At 49.9% G+C, this 17295-nt stretch overlaps 1 protein-coding gene across 5 annotated transcripts in view; it reads left to right on the forward strand.

Moving 5' to 3' along the window:
• The window catches only part of EPHX2 (epoxide hydrolase 2), a 63938-nt gene extending 46643 nt beyond the window's left edge, over positions 1 to 17295 (forward strand). For 2 of the 5 annotated variants that reach the window (XM_082468918.1, XM_082468917.1), the window contains 7 exons: positions 6888 to 6959; positions 8720 to 8753; positions 9847 to 9949; positions 11757 to 11826; positions 14812 to 14892; positions 16624 to 16682; positions 16826 to 17295. In XM_082468918.1, coding sequence (XP_082325044.1) covers positions 6888 to 6959; positions 8720 to 8753; positions 9847 to 9949; positions 11757 to 11826; positions 14812 to 14892; positions 16624 to 16682; positions 16826 to 16904 — 498 coding nt within the window. In that variant the 3' untranslated portion in view covers positions 16905 to 17295. Of the gene's footprint in view, positions 1 to 6887; positions 6960 to 8719; positions 8757 to 9846; positions 9950 to 11756; positions 11827 to 14811; positions 14893 to 16623; positions 16683 to 16825 lie in introns of those variants that run through there. The other 3 variants (XR_014265548.1, XR_014265549.1, XR_014265547.1) reach the window with 3 other exon arrangements.

The following is a 17295-nucleotide window of genomic DNA, read 5'->3' on the forward strand; positions in this document are numbered from 1 at the left end:
TTGCATCTGTGTAGTAAGAAAGGGAAGAGGAGGCAGCTCTGGGCAACAAAGACAAATAGAATCAGCTGGATAATTTCAGCACCACCTGCTCCATTTTTTAAATCTTAGGATTCTTAACGTCCTTGCTTCGCCTGGGGACATCTCAGAGCCCCTTTGCCCCCCAAATCGGCGCATGTCTAGTGTATCCTATTAACCCTGCCCTCTCCCAACCCTGACACTGGTTCCTCTTTATTTTTCTGTAGCAGTGTATTTGTATTTTTATTTCTTTGGGAAAGATTGTATGGTGCACATGGGTGTGTGTGTGTGTGTGTGTGTGTGTAACCGTAACTATAGGCAGATTTCAAGCACCAAAACTCACTTTTAAGTATTTAATCAGCTGAGAAACGAGGGGATAGAGAGAAAACGAGGGGATAGAGAGAAAATGTGGGGAAAGGAAATTACAGATAGCAGTTAAGAGAGGTGGTTTTGAGGTGGGAGCTACCTCGACATCCACAAATCATTTTCTTTTCCCTCACGGTGTTGAGTCTTCCTTAATCCCTAGAACACAGTAACTCCTCCAGCTACAGAGACAGCTGGTGGTTTCTTAACATCATTTATTTTTTAGGTAATTCATGCTTGCTACTTAAAAAAAAACCACACTGAGTTGTGTAAAATAAAAAGTCAAATTCCCCCTTCACTCCTGTAGAACTAGCTACTAGGAGTAGTTTGATGAGTATTTTCCAGACGTTTTAAAAATATGCTTTTAAGTGTGTCTGTACCTGAGTGTGTGTGTGTGTGTGTGTGTGTGTGTGTGTATATATATATATTTTTTTTTTTAATACAAGTGGAATCGTATGCTTTTTCATTTACTAGATCTTGGACAGATTTTCCCGTCAGTACATACAGATTTACTTCATTCTTTTCAGTGGCTGCTTGGTGCCTCATAATACGGATGGACCATGATTTATTTACCCAATCCTCTGTTGAGGGACATCATTTTGATTGTTTTTCACAGCTGAATAATACATTTTAAAAGAAACTGTCACCACGTGCTACCTTATTCACCAGTCTTTAACTATCACGGTTTTAGTTTGTGTGCCTTCCGTGGAAGAAACTCTTGGCATTTTATTTTTGTTTTCTCAAGTGGGTAGTATTCTGTTATAGTGAAAAGAACCAGAGAGTGAGGGCTTTAAAGTCCGGAGCTCTCGTTTCCAGCTTGGCCGTTTCTACTCCCTCTGGCTTAGGAGCGAGGTCACGTGTCTACCTGAGACTCTTGGTCCATGAGATGACCTTCCAACTCAGAGCTGTTGTGAAGAACAAAAGAGTCCACACGGGGAAGGTGGCTTCACCCAGCCCCTCCGAGGCCCTGTCATCTGCCTGGCCAAACTGCAGAGTAGTAAACAGTTTTCTCTTTTTGCCCAGATCTTAGATGACTCCATCCACTGGCATCTTTCACCCTCGGGATAACCACCCCAGCCATGTTTTCTGGCCTATTTTGAGCGAACCCTGCCCCAGGGGATCAGAGGAATTCAAGTAAGCGTATCCAGGTAGACGGATTAGGAAGTGGAGCAGCTGCCCCCAGCCCACTCATTAAAAGGATGCTCTGCCTTCCCTCGGAGAAGCGTCTCGTGCTGTGAACCATCGAGGGCCGGATGCTGCCCGAGCTCATGCTAAGCTGTTATTTAAGTGGCTGTCCCCACTGTCTTTGCCATGAAACAATAGACCCAATGAAGCGCCCCTTCTGCAGCAGCACACCTGTTCTACATCTTGGCAAGAACAGAAGTGCCAGCTGCGGGCACCTCCCCGGCAGATGAGGTGACTAACTGAGAACGCCACCCCTGCCAGCGCTCTGGGTGAAAAGTCTGGGCAGAACTTAGTCTTCTTCCAAGTTCTTTCTGGGGCTCCTCTGACACTGAGCTGAGGATGGACATGGAGAGTAAACCGAGGTGGGGGGTGAAGAGAAGTTCGGGTGTTTTGGATCCTGGGAACCTCCGGATCCCCCACCTGTGTCAGCACACCTGTCACCCGGCTGCTAGGTGGGTGCCTGACCGCACTGAACCCGGAGGTTATGTAGAGCCTTGTCCCTTTCCCTCCTCACCCACCGCTCAAATCAAGAGACTTCTTGAGGGGGTGGGTTATTTTCCTAGGGCTGCTGTAACAGATGCAAACTCTTAAAACAACAGACATTTAAAAAAATCTGAAATCAGGGTGTGAGCCGGTTTGGTTCCTTCCAGGGGCTCAGAGGGAGGCACCCACCCCACTCCATGCATCTCTCCTAGCTTTGGTGGTTGCCAGAAACCCTTGACCCTCCTTGATTTGTAGGTTCATTCCTCATCTGGAGAGCCGAACTCAATTACATCACAAGGACCCTATTTTTCAAATAAGGTCACATTCACAGGTACTGGGCGTTCAGTCTTGGACATATCTTCTTGGGGGTCCACTGTTCAACCCACTCTGGTGGGGTGTGACTTTGGAGTCTGAATGAAAAAACATGGTTCATCAAACACTGCATTTCCTTTATTAATTTTTAAAGTGAATTTTAATAATCACATTGAGGAGTACGATAAGATATCCACATGGACATGTTTATCAGACACTTGGAAACATTGGAGTTGGAGTCAGGACGAAGCTATAGAGATTGATCTGGAAGCCTTGGAAACAAAGGAGAAGAGAATTAGAAGTTTCCTCCTAGCTATAAGTTTCTGTGATTTCAAGTTTAAAATAGAGAGTAGAGAAGAGGTGCTGGTTTTAGTAAACGAGGCCAAGAGATTCTGACGAATTCTCCAAGGTCGGTTTCTTTTTTATTTATTTATTTTTGGCTGCATTGGGTCTTCGTTGCAGTGCACAGGTTTCTCACTGTGGTGGCTTCTCTTGTTGCGGAGCACAGGTTCTAGGCACACAGGCTTCAGTAGTTGTGGTGCACGGGCTCAGTAGTTGTGGCGCACAGGCTTAGTTGCTCCGCGGCATGTGGGATCTTCCCAGACCAGGGCTCGAACCCGTGTCCCCTGCATTGGCAGGCGGATTCTTAACCACTGCACCACCAGTGAAGCCCCAAGGTTGGTTTCTTTTACTTCAAGTCCTTCATGAGCTCTATGTTGACTCTTAGGAAGTCTTTCTCGTTAAACAGCCCCAGAGTCTTCTGAGACAAAGCTCCAGGATTCATGGAATTCCAAAGGCTTTGTTCTAGGAGTTTTTCCTTAGAACCTAGAGCTGTCTTCAGTTGCCTGCCCAGGTGACAGCTTTGGGGTAATAGTAGAGCAGACTCATTAATTTTTTTTTAACTTTTTACTTTATATTGGCGTGTAGCCGATTAACAGTGTTGCGGTAGTTTCAGGTGCACAGCAAAGCGACTCCGCCACACATGTACGTGTACCCATTCTCCCCCAGACCCCCCGCCCATCCAGGCTGCCACATAACATTGAGCAGAGTTCTGTACGTTTACTGCTCCCCGCCACCTCAAGCTGGAGGTGAATTACCTCTGCGACGAAAAAATTAATCCATCGATCTAAGACAGAAACGGGAAATTTTGTTCAAGCTGAACTGAGGGCTATAACCCGGGGACAGCCGCTCAGAAAGTTCTGCCTGTTCGAGGTCAAGACGCAGTCACAGGAGCTTCCCTGGTGGCGCGGTGGTTGGGAATCCGCCTGCCGACGCAGGGGACACGGGTTCGTGCCCCGGTCCGGGAAGATCCCACATGCCGCGGAGCAGCTAAGCCCGTGCGCCACAACTACTGAGCCTGCGCGTCTGGAGCCTGTGCTCCGCAACAAGAGAGGCCGCGATAGTGAGAGGCCCGCGCACCGCGATGAAGAGTGGCCCCCGCTCGCCGCAACTAGAGAAAGCCCACGCACAGAAACGAAGACCCAACACAGCCAAAAATAAATAAATAAATAAATAAATAAATTTATAAAAATACTAGGTAACCCAAACATAATTAGAAAGGTACATTTAAAAAAAAAACAAAAAAACAAACCGCAGTTACATGTTTTGAGACAGAGGGCTGTGTGTTAAATGATGTATTATTGACAGTTTACACAATCTAGCAAGTAGTGGGTCATGGCCCATCGTGGCCCCTTACAACATCAGGAAGGAATGTTGTCTTTTATGGAGTTGTCTTGTTGATGCTGGGAGAATATTGCTCTTTATGGTTGAGCAGGTATTTCTACTGATGCGGGAGGCTTGGTTGGTGCATAATGTAGATACACAGTGCACAGGAGAGGGGAGAAAGGAGGCCAAAGGGCAGAAAAAAAATTTTTTATGTTTAAATTTTTCTTGTCCTGCCATAAAATATGGATTTTATTTCACACCCTCTTTGATGAATGTGAGCTTGCAATGGAGGGCAAGAAGATAAAAGCCACAATCCACGTGATCATTTAGAAGTCACCCCCACCACAGTCTTTATCTCACATTCTTTCCTTTTTTCCCTTCTCCTCTTCCCAACCTTCTAGACTGTGTTAGGTACCTGCTATTACCGTGCTATCACGGTGGGAATAAAAATATGAGTAAGATACAATGTGTGTCCCTAAGAAATTCACAGGCTTGTGAGGGGACCAGATCCAAAAATAGACAATTCTCATACAACTAGATAACTTTAACGTTGGAGATAATAATAACAACAACAGTCACCATTTATTGGCCTCCCTCCTATGTATCTACCAGGCATGGTCAGAAACAGGCATGATCGCCTATCATCCTTACAAAACTCCCATTTTATAGATGAGGAAACTGAGGCTCTGGAAGATTAAGTTGCCCCGTTAATAAGTAGTAGTATTGGGGCTTGGAACCTTGTTTGTTGGATTCCAAAGTTCATCCTTTAATTCCTGTGATCAGGAGCACAAAGGGAGGAGCCCTAGCCAGCTGGACGGGTGGGAGGCTTGTCATCGGTCTGTGGGACTTAAAAATAGGGTATCACCTTTTATGAATTACACAGCGTCCGATGGTATCAGCAGGGCACACAACCAGAGTACAAATGCTCTTATCTTCTCCCCTTTCTGGCCCTCACCTTTGTCCTCTTCATCCCTGTTGACCTGACACGCTTTCACGTGGGTGGAGAGACTTATTTACCTTTGGGCTCTCTTTGATTTTTTATTGACATTCATTTGCTCTTCTAAGTACTATTTGAACTCTGCAGCCAGTCCAGACCTCTGGACTCGTGGAGATTCCTCCACACACTGAGACACATCACAAGCTCATGAACAGCAGCTAGGGACTGCTCTCAGTAAATAAGAATGATGACCCGTGGCAACATGCAGGGCGTTTATTGAGCGCGTAAAATGTACTGCCTTCCGTGGCTGTTTCTCGCCTCGACATTCATCACGTAACTGAAGGCCACGATTGATTCTCCATCATAATGGAATCTTACACATGTGAGGGGATTGTAATTAACATGCCGGCATTGCTTTCTTCAGAAAATCTCGAACTGCAGATCCAGCACTGCTTGATGATAAATGTTTCCTTGCCTGCAGTGCTGCTGTCTCGTAGATCCAGAGCTCTCATGACGTGCAATATGCAGAACAAATGAGTGCAGGGTAGCAGGACCTCTTAAAGTGTGCAGGGTCTGAGGGCCGCTGGCCACCAGAACGCTTTGCTGACCTGGCTTACCGGACCCTTCTCTGCGGGAACATTACTTGGAGGAAAGGAACAAACATACATTCAGCCTCTGCTCCATCCAGGACCAGTCACAGATGCCCTGGGGAAGAAGATGAGTAGGAGCTTGCCTGCTCTCAGGGTGGACCATGGAGAGGACATGAAAGGCTCTGTGAGGGGTGCACCCATTCAGAAAACATCCTGCAACTCAGTTTAGCTGGTTCAGGTGAGCAGTTGGAAAGGAGGAGAAGAAAGTAGGCCGGCACTGTGCTCTAGACTGAGTGTTTGTGAGCCCCCCAAATTCGTGTGTTGAAATCCTAACCCTGATGTGATGGTATTAGGAGGTGGGCCCTCGAGGAGATGATTAGGTCTTGAGAGTGGAGCCCTCATGAATGGGATTAGTGCCCTTTAGAAGAAACTCCAGAGAGCTCTCTTGTGCTTTCCTCCATGTGAGGACACAGTGAGAAGATGACCATCTATGAACCAAGAAACAAACTGTCACTAGATCCTGAATCTGCTGATGCCTTGATCTTGGACTGCCCAGCCCACAGAACTGTGAGAAATAAACGTCTGAGTTTATAAGCCACCCGATCTATGGTATTGTGTTATAGCAGCCAGAATGGACCACCATACACCGCCATACTCTTACTATGATAGGCTCCCCAGCCTATAATATAAAGTGATTATTATAAGCAATACATTCCCACTGTAGGGATTTAGATAAACAGAAAAGAAAGCAGCAGCCATAAACCCACCTCCCCGGTGCGGGGCAGGGTGGAGGGGACCACTGTGAGCATCTCTTATTTTATTCAAGCCTTTTTTTAAAATAAAAAAAAACGTGTTTCAATATGAAAATTCAAATTCATGCATTTCTTTTTTTAAATTTTTCTTCTGCCTTTATTTTCTTATTTTTTTATTTTTAAATTTATTTATTTATGGCTGTGTTGGGTCTTCATTTCTGTGCGAGGGCTTTCTCCAGTTGTGGCATGTGGGGGCCACTCTTCATCGCGGTGCGTGGGCCTCTCATTATCGCGGCCTCTCTCATTGCGGAGCACAGGCTCCAGATGCGCAGGTTCAGTAGTTGTGGCTCACAGGCCTAGTCGCTCCGCGGCATGTGGGATCCTCCCAGACCAGGGCTCGAACCCGTGTCCCCTGCATTGGCAGGCAGATTCTCAACCACTGCGCCACCGGGGAAACCCAAATTCATGCATTTTCTAATGAGACTTGGTCTGGATGGGACAGAGGCTGGGGGCTTCTGGCTTTGGGTCAGATCAGTTTCCAAGATCTCTGCTGAGTCCTTCATTTTACTTTCTTGGTTGTTCTAGGGAGTGGCGGAGGTTGAACTGGAACAAAACCTGAATCGGACTTTCAGAAGCTTCTTCAGAGCAAGTGATGAGGTGAGGGGTGTTGGGGGCAGGGTGGGGGGTGAGCAGGAAGGGGGAGCTGCAGGGGTGCAGGTCCCCAGATGGCTTCCCTGGGAGGATGGGGGGATAGGGGATGTCAGGGTCTGGGAATAAGCAACTCGCCTTCTTTTCTTTGACTTCTGTAGTTAGGGCAGTTAGGGTCGTCACTCCACTGGTCGCTTCATTAATGGGGAAAGGTCCTGTCCTCACTGTCACACACCAGTAGGGCTTTGAAACCCAGATCAAAGAAGGATTATAATGGTGACAGTTTAGAAATTCTGCTGTTATTACCATTACCATTTTCATATGGATAATTGCTTATCAAAGTGCAGAATGAATTGATGCTTCTAACCCTTTTCTTGAACAACCACAGGAGCCTAGAATGCTTTAACGCGGTAACCCCTGTCTAACACCCTCCTGTCTTACGTGTTAGGAGTCACTGTTGCTGTTGCTTTATCTGGTCCGTGCCTACTTAGATGGCCTGATTTTTGCCAGTTTCTTTGCTGACCACTTCTGGCACCTCACTCTTTTATACTGAGTTCAAATTTCTTTCTTCCTGAAGTACCTTCTTTTGTAGTTTTCTCAGTAAGAGTCTGTTAGCAGTAAACTCATAATTTTTTGGCCTGAAAATATCTTTATTTTGCTTTCAATCCCAAAGAACAGTTTATCTGAGTATAGCATTCTAGGTTGACAATTATTTTCTTCTAGAAGCTTCTGTCATTGCTTGTAAGAAATTGGTCTCAGGTCTACCTTCTGGTGTATTATTTGTCTTTTAGTCATGTCTGATCTGCAGTTTAGCCCATCTTTATTTTTGAAAGTTGCATTTGGTTCTTTTTCAAAGCATTCTGATCTCTTTCAATAGAGTTTTGTTCTATTCTTGTTGTTCAGTTCCTTCTTTTGTCTTTAATCATTTTAAGCATACTCATTTTTCATTCTCACTCTGTGCAAGTTCTATGATTTGGTATTCTTGGAGAGTCTTGTTTTACTGTTTGCTATGTTTGCTGTCTCCTGCAATGGGGCTTTAGTGTATATGTGCAGGGGTTGGGGCAGGGTAGGGAGAGAGCTCTGTAATTTGGGTTTGTGAGCTCATCTTCAGCAGCACTTAACTCTCCTCCAACCTGCTTCAGCTGAGATGGAGGAAATGGCCCTCCTGGGTGGTTTAGCATTTACTTCTCCTGCCAGGCCTTCTGGTGGCATTACCAGCCCAAGCTCACTTTTGCTGTTGTTGTTTACTTCACTTAGCTGGGGTTTCCAGATCTCGTAGTGTGGATTCAAACCGAAACACGTGTGAAGGCAGGCTTATGGCTATGAATTCCTAGGGGAGCTTTTTTTGGTTTGCTCTTAGTACCAAACTGAATGGTCCAACTCCTTTGACATCTCTCTGTCATGGTGGGTGGGTTTTTTCTAGTTCACCCTTTAACTGAGGACCCCAGATTGACTGGATTCACCGTGGAGGGGTGGGGAGGATCTCATTTTTACCTTCGCATGTGACCTAAGGTCTCATCTCTTGCTCCCACTGGTTAATACACCCAAGTCCTTGCATTCCCAAGACCCGCAAGCACCCAGGAGCAGTCTTGGCCTTGGAGCTTGGTTGTGAGCTGCCTCTGCTCTGACCACTCAGGACCCGCCTAGCTCTCTTGGGCATTTAGCATGTTTGTATAGTCTGCTGGCACTTGTAGGGTTTTTAGATGCCCCGTTCCTACATATTTCCTTTGCTTGACCCATGACATCCTTTCTAACTTTTCTCCCTACAGACTTTTCTCACCACGAACAGAGTCTGTGAAATGGGTAAGAGACATTCTCAGGAGGGAATGGAGACAGGAGGGCCATGATGGGAACCAGCCAAACGTTAAATGAGCGTTTCTCCATCTGCCAGCCCTGAACTAGTTAAGCCCAGACTTGCTTAACATAGATCCCTGCTGGTGAATCGCACTCACCCTAACCCTGGGCTGACCACACAGCCTTGGCTTCCTCTCCCCCATGAAGTTTTGGATTCAAGATCTTAAACAGTAAGAGCTTGGAGGACTCTTAGAGCTCTTCAGGGCAGATCCACCCTCTACTGATTAAGACAGAGACCCAGGAGAGGAACTGACCTCTGCAGGGTCACCTGGTGCAGGCAGAGCAGAAATCAGGCCAGACCCCCAGTCAGGTCTCCTCTGTCTTAGTGCCCTGGCCTCCCCTCCGTCAGGCTCAGTTCCATCCCATGAGGACAGCCCCTGTTCTCCCTCCCAGTGTGGATATAAGTGAGGAGCCAGAGCCGGGAGCAGACTGGCGCTCATCCCCTTGACTCCTGGACCCAGCACTGTTCCCACAGAACCTTGTTTGACCCCAAGCCTGTGACTTTGCCATCATTCCCTTGTATTTTTATTAATAATGATGATTGCTGTCACTTGTTTGAGCACCTACTATGTGCATCAGACACTGAGCTAGCCCCCTTTAGTAATATTGTTTATATTTCTCATGACATCTGTAAAAACTCTCACTATTATCTCTATTCTACAGATGAGGAGAATGGGTCTCAGAAGGGTTACAAAATTTGTCCAGAGTGGCCAGGCTGGGGTTAAACTCCTCCAAGCCTAAAGACCATACTCCTCTCACTGGTCAGGAGCACCTCTCCCTTCCCTCCTTCCACCTCTTTACTTATTCATGTAATCAATCGTTCAGTCCTTCATTCCTCAAAAGTTTTGAGCGCACACTTGATGTGAGGCAGGGGCAGGTATCCAAACGCACGAGTCAGAGACATTGCCCTCCGGGAGCCCAAGTCTCTTGGGGAGACAGAGAGCAGTAATGAAAGAAGGAGAGGTGGTGAAGGGTCTCAGAGGTGTTGGAACTTGGACACCTGACCCAGAGGGTGGGAGAGGAAACAAGTGGCTTTTTGTAGGAGGACTCTTTGTGAATACCCCAGAGGAGCCCAGCCTCAGCAAGATGGTCACCGAGGAGGACATTCAGTTCTATGTTCAGCAGTTCAAGAAGTCTGGTTTCAGGTAAAGAGAACAGCACCCCGAACGCAGGAGAGAGAAGGTGGGCAGACAGGGGCTCTTCTGCTCTCGCAGTGCTGGGTGAGGCCCAGGGCCAGCTCAGTCCCAGTGGAAGCCTAGCCAGCCTCTGCTTGAATGCCCCCAGTGTCGGGAGGCTCATTATCTGACGACGCTCAGCCTGCTCGAGTTTGGAGAGTTCAGCTGGTTCTCCCTTATGCTTAGGGGCCCCTTCAGAGCAGATGTTTTTAACTTTTTTTTCATTGATGACCTCTGTGAGGAACAGATGACAGCGCTGAGTTCTTACTTCAGGAAAACACAGAACCCCACGTAACCTCAGAAACTGCGTACATGCTTGGCGGTGGGGGCGGTGGTTATAGGCTCAGCTTTACTGAGCTCTAACTCACACACCATAGAATTCACCCTCTGAGAGGGTACAGTTCAATGGTTTTTAGTCATTTCGTGGAGTTGCGCCGTCACGATACGTTTTATGGATCGCGCCACGATCCATTTTAGAGTGTTTTCATCTCCCCAAAAGCAGCTCTGTTCCCTTTCACGGTCACCCCCACTTCCCCTGGGCCCCCGGTTCTGGTCACTCCCCCGTCTGCTCTCCGTCCCCCTGGAGCTGCCTATTCCAGACGTTTCACGCAAACGGAGTCGTACGCTGTGTGGTCCTTCGTGTGTGGCTCCTTTCACTCTGGTTCGCCCATGTTGTAGTCTCTGCCAGACTTCGTTCCTTTTCCTCAGGTCTGTTTTTATGCTGCGGTTCAGGGCCCTGCCCTGAAATCACTGAGAATCCCTCCTAACAGCCCCTTCTCTGCTTGTCCCTTCAAGTATTTGCGTATTGCAAATCTTCGAAGCTCGTGAGTCCTTCAAGGGCGCTGCAGGTCACCGCGTTTCCATCCTCCTCCTCTCTCCTCACGCCCCCATCCTTCACTCAGACCCAGGGGCGCAGAAGGAGCCCAACAGCAGGACCACCTTCGTCAGCCCAGCCCACAAGTTCACAGTGTGGCGACCTTGGCCGTGAACACCCGTGGTGGCCTTTAGACCCCAGTGTCTCCAGTATCACAATTTCAACCCTTCCCTAAGCATCTCCTTTCTTTCCCCCACCCCCGCGAAGTGGGTGACAATTTAAGAGTCTCAGACTGGGAGACAGAGGTTCTCTGGAAGGGAACGTATAGGCAATCCGATCCGACCCCTCCTTGCACAGGAGGGAAAATTAGAAGTCCCCAAAGGGCACGTGGCTTGTCCAAGGTCTTTCCGGGCCCTCCCTTTCACCGGAAGCCTCAAGGGCCGGACAGCGCCAGCCCATTCCATACCTGAGGATTGGGAGAATGCTCCAGGTACAGCCCTGGAGCCACCCTACCTGTCCGGAGGAGACACCGCGGCATCGCTTCCCGATGTCACATTAGGAGGAAGCACCTCCCGGTGGCCCTTTTCTGTGGGCTCCCTGGGACAGGGGAGTGGCCCTGGCTGGTGAGGGCACTAAACCAAGCTCCCCGCCCTCTTCCAAGACAGTCCCGGGAGAAAATGGAGAGTCCTGTAGGGCTGACTTCTGAGTGTCCCCGGATGCCCACTTCAGAGAACACCAGCCCTCAGCCCCGCGCTGTGCCTGCACCAGGCCGTGCTCGATAAAGCCCAGCAGGCACGCAGGGCACCGGGGTGTGAATCCTGGGCTCTGTCCTCTTCCCCCTGCAGGAGCCTTTGCTCTTCCTGGGAAGACTGGCTCTATGCTGAGCGGGTTGCCGGTGGGGTCTGCAGCACAAGCATCTACTAAAAGCTTTCCTCTTTTTATTCCCTCGTCCGCCCCTCCCAGGGGGCCTCTAAACTGGTACCGAAACATGGAGAGGAACTGGCAGTGGGGCTGCAAAGGCTTGGGAAGGAAGGTGAGTTCGGCGCTGTTCTCCTCCCACATGAGTCACCCTTCGGGCATCCATGGACCCAACTGATAGGCCGCTGGGTCAGAGCCAGGGGTGGGCAGACTGGCCGGCTGCTTTTGGAGGTGCCTCCACTGCAGGGTTTCCTCTTACAACCTCTTTTGCTGCTGCTTCTCCTGGAAGGGCAGAGAGTGGGGAGAGGGTGGGGACAGGGGTCTGCCAGGTGACTGCAGCAGCGGTCTGGACGGCCTAGGTCCCCCGGCGGTGCCCCGGCTCAGGGCGCAGGTGGTCCAGTTAACTCCCAGAGGTAACAAGGATGAAACTCCTGGCTCACAGAGGAACATTACGTGCTCTCAGAGAGACGGGGCTTTAACCTCTGGCTGCGCCACCTCGACCGAGTCAGTCCGAGTCTCAGTTTCCTTGTTTGTCAAGCAGAAGCCACGTTTCCAACCCCTGGGTCTGCAAAGGGAGTAATGGGGTCCCTGGTTTACATTCAAAACATTAAAAACCTAAGGGAAATTGCATTTTCACGTTCCTTAGCTTACTCGGTAGCCCTGGCCATCTTCTTGATTCAGTCACAAATGAACGGCCCTCTATATGCCAGGAATGGTGCAAATAACACAGGTGGGGTCCTGACTTCACGGGGTTAGGTCTTGAGGCAGTAGAGCATAAAAGCAGTGGTTCAGAGCAGGCTGGGCAGAGAGTCAGCCTGGGAGGTAATCCCTGTGTGACCTTGGGCAAGGCACTTAAACACTCTGTTCTCCGTGGCCGCCAATATGGAATTGACAAGAATGGTGCCTACCTCAGGCAGGAGCTGTGTAAGGATCAAGTAGTTGACGCACATCAAATGCTGAGTTAGAACAGTGCCTAGTACGTAGTAGTGGTTTAATGAATGCTCTTTAGCCTATCATCACTCTCATCTGTGATGGACAAAAATGACAAAACTGCAGTTTGATTGGCAGACTCTCTCAAAGCATGAGGGACGAGGAGGAGGTCCTCGGGGAGGTGAACCCCGATGGCAGTAGGTTTGGGGACCCCCTCTTCTGCAGTTTCCTTCCAGATCTTCCTCCTCTCCCACCTCCTCCCATTGCCTCCGCCACCGCTTTACGTTCTCACCTGGAACATTCTAGAATGTCCATCCCACCCCCACAGCAGCCTCAGGATTCGTTTCAGCCACAAAACCACCCCTGAGTCTTCACCCCCGGATGAACGGGGCGCAGTGAGAAGCGCACAGTTCTGCGTTGTAGGTAAAAAACGGTGCGCATTCCTTACCCAGGGACAGTGAACGCCGTTTGGAAATTGTCATGGTAGCGTGAGAACACAGAGTAAAAGGAGGTTCTCTCGACCTTGCGGTGCCCCATGTATCAGTAGACAAAAAGTGAAGTCCCTTTGCTGCCTGTAATGTCACACTGGCCCCAGCGTGGCTGGCCCAGTCACACTCTGGCTGCCCTGGTGAAGCGTCCGTTCAATTCATAGAAAAGGAATATTGATGTCCGTCTAAGGGCATCTTTCCTCCTTCCCAGTGCCATCTGTTTGCTGTCAGGAATATCAGCCACACAGAGTGGACCACACGCATGTTCTTACTTATACACACGCACACAGAGCCTGTGTGGTCAGTACGTGGCTGAATCCATCCGTATGAGAAAAACCCAGTTTTTTCCTCCTGTGTGTCTCCTTTACTTTCACACAAATCACTTTCTTGCTGACACTTCTTATCACCAAATGTGTGGAGGTTTTTCCACACATCACCAAGCAGTTCTCTGCAACACCAGCTGGGTGGCCTACAATTTAACTCAGTTCTGGTGCTGTCTACCAGAGACGGCGTCAGAGCCTACAGGTTAAGGGCTCAGTCCCACAAGACTGCTCCCCACTTCAGATGCCAACCCCAAGTCCAGGTTGTTACCTGCGCTTCCAACTGATTGGCTGTAAATTGGAGGCTCCCAGGACCTCCTCCTTGGGTCTATTAATTTTCTAGAATGGCTCACAGAACTCTGGGAAACACTTACTTACGTTTACTAGTTTATTAAAGGATTTGATAAAGGACACAGATGAACCGCCAGACGAAGGAATCCACAGGGCGAGGTCTGGGCGGGTCCCAAGCCCAGGAACCTCTGTCCCTGTGGATCTGAAGTGTGTTATCCTTTTGGTGCGGATTTCACCAACCTAGAAGCTCTCCGAACTCCATGCTACTGGGATGGAGACTTCCTCACGTAGATGCGATCAATTATTAACTCCATTTGCAGCCCCTCATCCCTCTCTGCTTCCAGACATGGGGCAGGAGGATGTAGCTGAAAATCCCAAGTGTCTAATCATGGCTTTGTCTTCCTGGTGACCAGCCCCCATCCAGGAGCCCAGCCAGAGTCACCTCACTGGAACAAAAGACGCTCCAAGTGCTCTTATCTCTTAGGAACTTACAAGGGTCTCAGGGGCTCTGTGCCAGGAACCAGGGGCAGAGAGCAAGATACACGCTCTTATCACTCAGGAACTTACAAGGGTCTCAGGGGCTCTGTGCCGGGAACCTGGGGCAGAGAGCAAGATACACGCTCTTATCACTCAGGAACTTACAAGGGTCTCAGGGGCTCTGTGCCGGGAACCAGGGGCGGAGAGCAAGATACACGCTCTTATCACTCAGGAACTTACAAGGGTCTCAGGGGCTCTGTGCCGGGAACCAGGGGCGGAGAGCAAGATACACGCTCTTATCACTCAGGAACTTACAAGGGTCTCAGGGGCTCTGTGCCGGGAACCAGGGGCGGAGAGCGAGATGTACGTTTTCTAATCTCGCACACCATCATCTCAGATCTCTAGTAATACTGGTGCCTCGTTCACGCAAAGCACGCGGTGGAAACAGAGCCGGACCACGGTGGCGCTGTGAAGGGTTTTCCGCGGGGGAGTCGGTAGTGGAGGAGGCCCCGCGGTGTGAAAACACCGTCTCCTTGCCCGGGTGAGGGGCGCTGAGCATGCAGGCTGCTTCGCCTTCCCGTTATCCCCCCCCAGATCCTGATCCCGGCCCTGATGGTCACCGCGGAGAGGGACTTCGTGCTCGTTCCTGAGATGTCCAAGCATATGGAGGACTGGGTGAGGCAATGGTCCCGCTCGGGGCCGTCGGGGCTTCTTGGAGGAGGGCACGGGCGTCCCAGAGGCTGCAGAGCGGGATGTTCGGGGGAACCACGCGCTTGACAGCATCACTGTCGCCTTTTGGGAGCAGCGATTAAGACTGCTGCTTCCTGGACTTCCCTGGTGGTCCAGGGGTTAAGACTCCACGCTTCAGGGAACTAAGATCCCGCATGCCACGCGGTGTGGCCAAAAGAAAAAAGAAAAAAAAAAAAAAGACTGCTGCTTCCTTTCCCCTTCGCTGATGCAGTCTCTCATCACTCACTCATTCTTTCATTTCCCGGGCTTTTCCTGGGCGCTTAGATGAGTTGGGACAGTGCTAGGTACCAGGGAGGTAAAGATGAATGAGGTGCAGACCCCACCCCGCAGGAGGTCATGTCCAGCAGTTAACCCCACATGCAGGAGGCTTGTGTGGAAGAGGGCACAGCTGGGAGCGAGGGCTGCACAGAGGTGCTGACCACTGCCTCTGGCCTTGAGGAACTCCTAAGCCTTGCCCGGCAGAGAGAGAACGGGAGAGGAGACAGGGTGTTGAGAGGTGAGGATGGATGAGAGAGGTCAGAGGGTGGGGCTGGGAGGTTATCCTGAGCCCACTGGGCCAGGCTGAGCTGTGTGGACCTATGGGTGAGGGGACTGTTGAAGTGGAGAGATGGGTATCAAACCTGTGGTTTGGAAGCACACTCTGCTGACAGCGTGGAGGTTGGTAGGGATTGGGAGACCTGCAAGCGGGGTCACCGTGACTGCTCGTGTATCCTGGCTGGATGCGGAGAGCATTCGCCTGCACTTGGCCGTGGCTTTGTTAGCGTCATCCAGTGCGGTGGACAGAGTGTGTTTCAAGGGATGTTGCCAAGGACGCCCTTTGTGGGTGGTGGAGCCAGTCAAGGGAGGGCTGTGACCCACTTTGGAGATTCAGGTGCCAAAAGGGAGACTGAACAGCCCTGCGTGCAGACCACCAGGGAGGAGGGAGGCGACATGGGAAGGGGACGCAGTCATGGCTATAGGGCAAGAGCCAAGCTCGACCCGGCATTTTCCTGGCAGTGAACGGGCCAAGTCCTAATGGTTCTGGAGGGAGACAGTCTGTTGTGATGAGTATGGGTCAGCCTGAATTTGAATCTTAGCTCAGCCACTCTCTGTGTGGCCTTGGGCCAGTTACCTAACCTCTCTGAGCCTTCATATTACCCAAAGGATCATGGTCAAAGATAAATAAGGCAGGGCTTCCCTGGTGGCGCAGTGGTTAAGAATCCGCCTGCCAGTGCAGGGGACATGGGTTAGAGCCCTGGTCCGGGAAGATCCCACATGCCGCAGAGCAACGAAGACCATGCGCCACAACTACTGAGCCCGCGTGCCATAACTACTGAAGCCCGTGCACCTAGAGCCTGTGCTCCGCAACAAGAGAAGCCACCGCAATGAGAAGCCCGTGCACCACAACGAAGAGTAGCCCCCACTCTCCGCAACTGGAGAAAGCCCACGTGCAGCAATGAAGACCCAACACAGCCAAAAATAAATAAATAAAATAAATAAATTTACTTAAAAAAAAAGATAAATAAGGCAGTGCATGTGCAGCACCTAGCACATAGTAGGAGCTTGATCAGTGGGCATTCCTTTCCTAAATCATGCGGGGTTTTCAGGGGGGTGGCCCACAGGGAGCAGAGAACTTGCCTTCTGCCATTTACTTTTCCGGATGGGGTTTTCTTCCAGATCCCCCGCCTGAAAAGGGGTCACATTAAGGATTGTGGACACTGGACACAGATGGAGAAGTAAGGAGATGGGGGTCTCTGGGTGGAGGACGTCAGGGCTCCCTGTTCGCCTCCAATAAGCCGCTTACTTTACCACCTCTGCCTTCACCTGAGTGAGGGAGTGCGTCCAGACAGATGGGAATTGCCTTCTGTTCCCTTTCCAGGCCCGCAGAGTTGAATCAGATCCTCATTGAGTGGCTGAAGACTGACGCCAGCGACCCACCGGAGGTCTCGAAGCTTTAGGGTGTGACTTGTGTCAGCCTCCAGCAGGCACTCCAACCGCTTCATCTGCTGGGGGCACTTCTCTGGTACCCGGATGGGGCCTTACCCGCATCTCTCAAAACCAGCAGCGTTGTTCTGAAAGGGTTTGCAGCAAAGAGTGATTTTCTCTAAATGAAATGAGTCAGATTTGACATAATTTTAGATACAGGAAAAATCACGTGTGATTAATTCTCTGGGTATAAACGTATCCCTTTATGTCTAAGGATTCTGTGGGGGACAGAATGGGATGGCCGGGGGTGATTTCTCTTTGGCTAATCAAGTCAGCGTTTTGATGATGCAAAATCAGCAATTGAGAAGCTTTTCAGCAGAGATGGGAACTCCTTTATTCAATAAAATGAAGACAACTGCCATA

This window comes from Balaenoptera physalus (genome assembly GCF_965194825.1).
Source record: "Balaenoptera physalus genome assembly, chromosome: 7".
Classification (NCBI taxonomy): Eukaryota; Metazoa; Chordata; class Mammalia; order Artiodactyla; family Balaenopteridae; genus Balaenoptera; species Balaenoptera physalus.